At 57.8% G+C, this 7,150-nt stretch overlaps 2 protein-coding genes across 2 annotated transcripts in view; one reads left to right on the forward strand and one right to left on the reverse strand.

Moving 5' to 3' along the window:
• Positions 1-1,901, reverse strand: part of VOLCADRAFT_100337 (uncharacterized protein) — a gene marked incomplete at both ends in the record, with an annotated part of 2,330 nt that extends 429 nt beyond the window's left edge. The window contains 6 exons of the mRNA XM_002958951.1: positions 71-448; positions 528-576; positions 671-784; positions 1,098-1,294; positions 1,485-1,563; positions 1,760-1,901. Coding sequence (XP_002958997.1) covers positions 71-448; positions 528-576; positions 671-784; positions 1,098-1,294; positions 1,485-1,563; positions 1,760-1,901 — 959 coding nt within the window. The remainder of the gene's footprint in view (positions 1-70; positions 449-527; positions 577-670; positions 785-1,097; positions 1,295-1,484; positions 1,564-1,759) is intronic.
• Positions 1,902-3,056: 1,155 nt separating this feature from the next.
• On the forward strand, positions 3,057-5,193 carry VOLCADRAFT_100338 (uncharacterized protein; the record flags this gene model as incomplete). The annotated part of the gene is made up of 5 exons (XM_002958946.1): positions 3,057-3,259; positions 3,417-3,565; positions 3,755-3,974; positions 4,170-4,375; positions 5,075-5,193. 5 exons carry the CDS (start codon positions 3,057-3,059, stop codon positions 5,191-5,193), a joined length of 897 nt encoding a protein of 298 aa, XP_002958992.1.
• Positions 5,194-7,150: the final 1,957 nt, after the last annotated feature.

Consider the following 7,150-nt stretch of genomic DNA (forward strand, 5'->3'; position numbering starts at 1 on the left):
CAGAATGCGGCTCACTGCCGCCCTTCTGTGCAAGGCAGAAGTTCCAAACTCCTGCCGGGCTGCCCCTCACGCTGTGCACCTAAACGTCATGTACAACCATTTCATGTGTGGCAGCTGCATCATGGCTCCCGTCATGGCATGTACCACACTCAAGGCCACGTTGCCTCGACACCATTCTGCATCGGAAGCTGCCTCCCACAATGTCATCAGCCGTAGTGCGACCTGTAGCAGGTCTGACATCAAACAGGCCGTGGGACGGACAACAATGACATTGCCACCCATGCTCGGCTCCGTCGCCCCAGCAGGCTGGTGCAGTAGGCCCTCATCGGCCTCGTCAAATGGCTCGCACAGCCACCCGCACGACCAGTACTTGGCAATGCGCGCACTGGTTGCCGCTTGACACAGCAGCACCAGCTGCACCCGTCCACATGTGCAGCCGTACACAAACCTGGCAACATGAACAGCACACGGTCTCAGCACACGTTCAGGATATGCCACATGTGCCTATACTGCACACGTCACCTTACCTTTTCCCACACATGCCCCTTGTCTGCCCCGCCAACCCTTGCCCCTGCACTGCACTTACCGTGGATGGGCCATGATTGCTCCGGACGGCAGCGCCACCACTTTGCAGGCGCACATGTCGAAGCTGTAAGCGAGAGTAACTCACCGGCCGGAGGGAAACAGGCGCTAGCTTGTTTCGCCATCTCCTTCTCCTGGTTGGATTCTAATAACATCTCCTCTAACTCCAGGAGTTGCTTATTGGGGACGTTCCTCAGCCCGTCTATGAGAAGGGGTGCAGGGGGGTCGCGTGGTTGGTCATAGTCTTGTCCCAGCACCACGACAGGCAACAACGGGCGTCATTGGGCAGACTTCGACAGGACACACCAAGCAAAGCAACGAATCTTTCCGTGTGCCCTAATACCCAAGAACCCAGCGCGGCTGACCGGAAGACTGCACAATCACTCCAAGGAAGGCGTCGATGGGTCGCACCCTTTAGGTATCCCCTCATCGTGGTAGCATCTACACAACGCATGACCATTACAACATGATACAACAAGGGTGATAACGTGGGAGGCCATGATTTTGGCGCGTACCTTCAGGATCTGTCAGCTTAGACTGACAGCGGGCGCGAGCGGACATTGCAGCGGGCTTGTCAGCATCAAGTTTGGGCAGTTTGGCCAGCTGTGACCGAAAGATGTTCCACTGAATGGATGTTGCCGATTGCGTCGACTTCACCAGCACTTGAGTCTCCTCCTCGGCGTCGGGACAAGTGCGATTCCTGAGATTATAACTGCGACCGGATGCATTGCTTGAGACCGGATGCATTGCTTGAGGCCAGCACCGACTGCAGAATCTCATTCGCATGCACGCTGGGCAACGCCACGCATTCCCAGAGCGGGACTGCCAGGGCCCAGCCATGAAGGACATGCCACTGAATGATGTCGAACATGGCCGCCATGGCCACATCCCTCATCGCCGACCTCGCCTGCTGCCCATCCTCCGCGTGCACCTGAGCGATGTACTGCACAGTCTCTACCTCTTCTGGACACGCCACTGATACTACATTGGACAGCACGGCCAGCAACGTCGTGCAATTGTCCATTACGGACGCCAGCCCGATCTGTGTTCGCCACCGCCTGCAGCATTTCAAATAGCTTGCTCACAACTGATCAACTCCTGCACTGCACCTCCTGCACTGCACCTCGGTGCTACACTGCCGGCAGTTGTCGGCAGTTACCGGCGGTTGCCGCCTCACCGGCAGTTCTTTGGAACAGCCGGATTGCGCTTTGCGCTCTTTTGCATGCACCGAACCTACATGCCGGTGAGGCATCGTTCTCGTCCGCGTGTGCTTCATTGCGAATTGTCTGGTTCTGGTCTGGATCGGAGCGTGCGTTCATGTGCGTTCATGTGGTCGCGCCCGTTCTTGTGGTCTGACAGTAGCCATGGCCGTTCCGCCAACAAGCTTTTGCCACTTAAAGCTTCTTCGTCAACTGCTGCATTGCACCTCTCGCATTTCCTGACCTTTCAGCTACGCTCCCGGTTCGCGCGCCGCGTACGTTTCCCAGTGTCGTCCGCAGCTCCCTGGGTCTGTTCGTCTTTTTGCCAGCGGGCGCACAGCCGGTTAGCGTTATTTTACTCTTTCGTATGGACCGCCACTAACGGCCGCCGACCCGTCGCTATGGTCGAAATTCGTTACGTCATGCTCCTTGCCGGTCCTTCGCATCGCTGCACGCATGCGCCACCCTTTCATGTGCCCTTCTCGAATCGCAGCGCGATTCTGCGTCCCGGCTCCTAGCGTTTTTCGCCATCTACATTTTTTGTGCGGTATGGAATTTGCGGTATGGATATTGCGCGTGCTAGCCGACATCATGCATCATTCATCCGGCTGGAGTTGACGTGCATTTCCTAGAATATAAACGATTCCGACTTGGCTTGCCAGCCGGGGCTCTTTCACCGGCCGCGAGTATCTCTTGCGCTTCAGGAGGAGGCCCCTTTCCGAACAATTTCTCACGTCTTTACAGTTGCGCAACGCCGTCAGCACCATGTCCCCAGTCCCGTCTCCTCACCACCTAACGCACTTTACTTCATTTCATACATTACACACCAATACTGTCCGAACTCGCGTTCACAACCGTGCGGGCGAGCTGCATGCCGCTCCTGCCTTGCAACTGCTTTTTGCTGTGCTCGGCGCAACGCAACGCGCCGCTTTCACATTTCCGCATGACCACCTGCCATGTCCATGGCGCTTTATTCATTTCCGCATACAACTTGTCCCAGCGCCCCACCCGTTAGCGCAGCTGCCGTCGTCCATGCTCGCCATGCGAAGACGTACAGACCGCGCTTCGTCGCCCTTCCGATTCAGCCCGCCCCCTTGAAGCGTCCCGTTTGTACGATGCCGCGACTTGTATAAATGCCAGCCAGTGTCGCCTTCTTTTTCATACATTCTCCTGTTTCCTTTTTTTTGCTTATAGACCGAACTCCCTTTTTCGGACGGCAGCCAGCCAGACTTTCGCTTCGCTGACACCTGTTCTACTGTTGTCACCTCGCACAACATGCCTCCGAAAATGGCACGCCAATCACAAGTCCCACCTCAGACCCTTTCGCCCGTCAACTTGGGCTCTTCCGCCGGCGCCGCAGCCAAGCCGCCCGTCAACATAGCTGACCTGTGGGCGCAGCTAGCAGCGGTGTCGCCAACCGGCGGAGGCCACGATCGCTCCTCACCGGCCGGGGTGCCGAGACGGCCGCTCACCTTCAAGTAAGCGCCTCATCTTCCGGTACTAGTAGCCGCCTTGCCGTGCTGCACCCTACCGAACAGTACGCATGCCATCCCTGCTGCGCACCCATGCACCTCTCCGGCTGTCCCATGCATCCACCATCTTGACACACCCTGCTGCTGCCCCTCGTACCGTCAGGCAGCAACTGCTCTTGGGAAGCATGGGATGTCACGATGAGGACGTCCTGCACGCGAAGCACACCAACGCCGAGTTCAACGTGCTCCTGGCCGAGGGCCGAAAGTACAGGGACGACTTCCAGGCGCAGCACGGCGCCAAGCCCGCCAGCAGTAAGTCGTCCTACCTTGCTGCCTATTGCTCGCTTGCGCCAGCTGCCGTCCCCCGTGCCCGCTTTCCAACTGCCCGGCCATGTGGCCACAGCATCCTTATCTGTCACGCCCCACCCCTGCATGCCTCCACTTCCGCCCCGCCATCCCGCCAACCTCACATCCACCCTCCCACCCTCCACGCCCATGCAGCGTTCTTGTACAACGTGACGGCAGAAATACATGAGGGCGACATGCCGGACAAAGCAACGGTGATGCACGCGACAGTCATGCAGCTGTGGATCACGGCTGCCGGCAGCCTGCGAGCGGATACCGCCATTGCGCTCATCTATGATTACGGCATGGACGCCAGCATCGTCCTCAAGGCGGACCAAGACTTCGCGCTCTCGGTGCTGACGGCCACGCAGCAGGCGTGAGCGTCAGGCACCCTCCTCGCCACAACCACGCCAGCCAAGTGAGCTACAACCAGCCCCGCCGAGCCAGATTCCAGTGCCCCCACCCGCACTTGACTGTATACCATCACGTGCGCACCGACCGGAAGGGTGTACGTCGGCCAGTCCCGGGACCCTCAATGGTGCTTCCAAGCTCATGCCCGCAACCCACCCAGCTGGATGAAGGATGACGCCCACCACTACCAACCCTTCCGAGACCACTTCACCCTCACGCGCCTCATGTCCACCGCCAATCCTGCTCTAGCCCAAAAAATGGAGACCCTCTACATCGCGCAGTTCAAGGCTCGGGGGCCGAGCGGCTACAATGTGCTGCACGGACCGCCTTCCGCCAGCCCGGCCTTCTACATGATGAGCTGGCAACGTGCCGGCAGCACCCACACACCCACCGCCGTGACAGTCCAAGACCATGACGCCCCAGCCATGCTCGCCTAGCCCACACAGCAACTGGAAACCTAACGCTTGACGGATAGGGTCCCACGATTTCGGCGCTAGGCTTCTGGACATTGGGCAGTGCTGTTGTATTTGGGCACGATCGCACTTGGGGTTTCATTCACGGTGCATACATGTCCGACCTTAACTCGTGTGTGAACGGCGGCTGCTGGCCATACGGTCAGCAGCGCTTGGGATGGTCTATTGCGTGAGCGTTGGGGGAAAGGGGGGGCCCCGCTGCACTCCTTCCTATGTCCGCTCGTCGCGTGCTCGGGGGCAAGTTGGTAGCGTGCGAGTTCACCCATCATGTTGCCTCTTCTGGCATGGCCATCCACGTGCAACAGGAAACTTGAACCAAGGCCTTATTCTTCGTTCCTACATCATAGCAAAGGACCGACGCGACGTGGCCTGTGCACGCGCTGTTCCTGTGGTGCTGTTCTTGTTCTTGTTGTTGTTGCTGTTGTTCTTGCATACGCGTGCGCAACGACATGACTGCAAGTACATTGCACCGTGCGCCAAACACCCTGTAAACATCTACATTCCATTATGCAACTGCACTTGAATCTCCAGCCTGGCACCATTCTGTTCCTCGCAAACGTACTTATGCACCTTCCTATCCAACAACATACAGGCTTTAGAAACGTGGGCAGCTGCTTCACAAGGGACCCCCTCTTTGTACGGAGTGAAGCTGTACGAAGTGAAGTGGGGTACGAAGTGAAGCTGTACGAGGTGAATTTCTGTACGAAGTGAAGCTGTACGAAGTGAATTTTTGTACGGAGTGAAGCTGTACGAAGTGAAATGGGGTACGAAGTGAAGCTGTACGAGGTGAATTTCTGTACGAAGTGAAGCTGTACGAGGTGAAGTGGTACGAAATGAAGAGGTGCAGAACACGGCATAGTGTGGTTGATGATGCGGGCGGTGCAGGAAGAGAGGTTGGAAGGTACTTAGACAGCCGTACATACATGCGGCGGTTGTGACGGTTGTGACGAGCGGCACGAGGTAGTGGGGACAAAGAGAGAGAGGATGGGGGAGAGAAGGGGGAATAGATGTTTCCCCCCCCCTCACAAGCGTTTCAAATCTGGGGCCCCACAACGGCTCACTGATACGTTGCTTTGGGCCAATTGACAGACAGACAGACAAACAGACAGACAGACAAACAGACAGACAGAAAGCAGACAGACAGAAAGCAGACAGACAGAAAGCAGACAGACAGACAAACTGGCTCCCTGGTGGGTCCCTGATGCGGTGACGTGTTTCAATTCGATGTACAAGGAACGAACTTGCGTTTACATGCACCGTGTACAAGATATGAAGTGGCTCTCTCACCGCCATGCACACGCTAGACACATACATATAGACATACATACATAAAGACGTACGTACAGGCAAACAACGCATGCCGCAACGCGTTGCGCATCAGTGCTTCATAAGTGACAGAAAAACGTTGTCGAGTGTGCGTGTGTGGGTGTGTGGGTGTGTGTGGGTGTGGGTGAGTGCTTGCGCATCTCCCCCACCTCTCCCCACCCGCCCTCCTCCCAGCCAGCTGCCGCCATTTCCACACCCGCACCCGCACAGTCACCGCACCAACCCACCCAACCCTATCCACCAGCAAAGCAAGAACCCGCCAAGCCATTGCTGCTACTGCAGTTGTACGACACAAGTGTTTGCCGTTTCCCCCGCCTCCCTCTTCCCCGTCCCCCGGGGGTCTACGAGGTGATGTTCAGCCTCTTCCGCCGACGCCCCTCCCCCCACCCGCCACCCTGAGCAGCAGCAAGGGGTATCGGGGGCCCACACAAGGCCCACACCGCACACCACGCGACCAACACACGAGTGCTTCGTCGTAACCCAACCACCAACAGCTCTTGAGGGTGGGGTCCAAGGGGCACAAGGAAAGTGAAACCTGCACTTACCCCGCGCTAGGGGCCGCGCGACTACCCAGGTCCTCCCCCCGCCCCGCTGCCCCCTCTCTCGCTCTCTTTTCCTGCACTTTCACACAGCTCTCGTCCCCCCTCTCCTTCCCCCCTTTAAGGTGGCCCTCCTCCTCCTACTACTACTACTACTATCACCTGTGCCTGTCTGTCTGTCTGTCTGTCTGTATCAGCATCACCCTGGGTCCTTAACCCTCTTAACCAACTACCACAACTAATGCCGTACAGTCCCGAGCCGCTGTCCACTAACAGCCGGCGGCAGTGGTGGTGGCTCTCAGTCCGCCAATCACTGTCGGTCGGTATGTCGGTAGGTGGGTTTGCTGTCAGTCCGTCAGTCCGTCAGCCCGGTCAGCACCTCACCCAGACGGGGGTGGTGGGGGCGGTGAGAGGGAGCGCGTGTATGTGGGCCCGCTCTGCCCGGTGGTATAGAAGTGCAGCCTCATCGTGTCGCCGGTCAGTACGACTGCAACAAAACCCTGGAGCGAGGGGGGGAAGGGGGACAGGGGGGAAAGGGACTTCGTATGAAGGAGGGGGAGGGGGGAAGCACCCGCTGACTCACGGTATGTATGTGCGTATGTACATACGTACATACGTATGTATGTAAAACAGGTCACACCCTAAGGCATGGACTTCAGCACCTCCGAAACCAACCCTCAGTCCCCCCCCCAAACGAGCCAAAGACGAACCTCCAGGTATCGACATACAAACAAACAGCGTGACACCGCCATCTGGCATGTCGATCCACTGGGGGCACCTCTCTCTCCCCTTCCACCCGAGTC

This window comes from Volvox carteri (genome assembly GCF_000143455.1).
Source record: "Volvox carteri f. nagariensis unplaced genomic scaffold VOLCAscaffold_114, whole genome shotgun sequence".
Classification (NCBI taxonomy): domain Eukaryota; kingdom Viridiplantae; phylum Chlorophyta; class Chlorophyceae; order Chlamydomonadales; family Volvocaceae; genus Volvox; species Volvox carteri.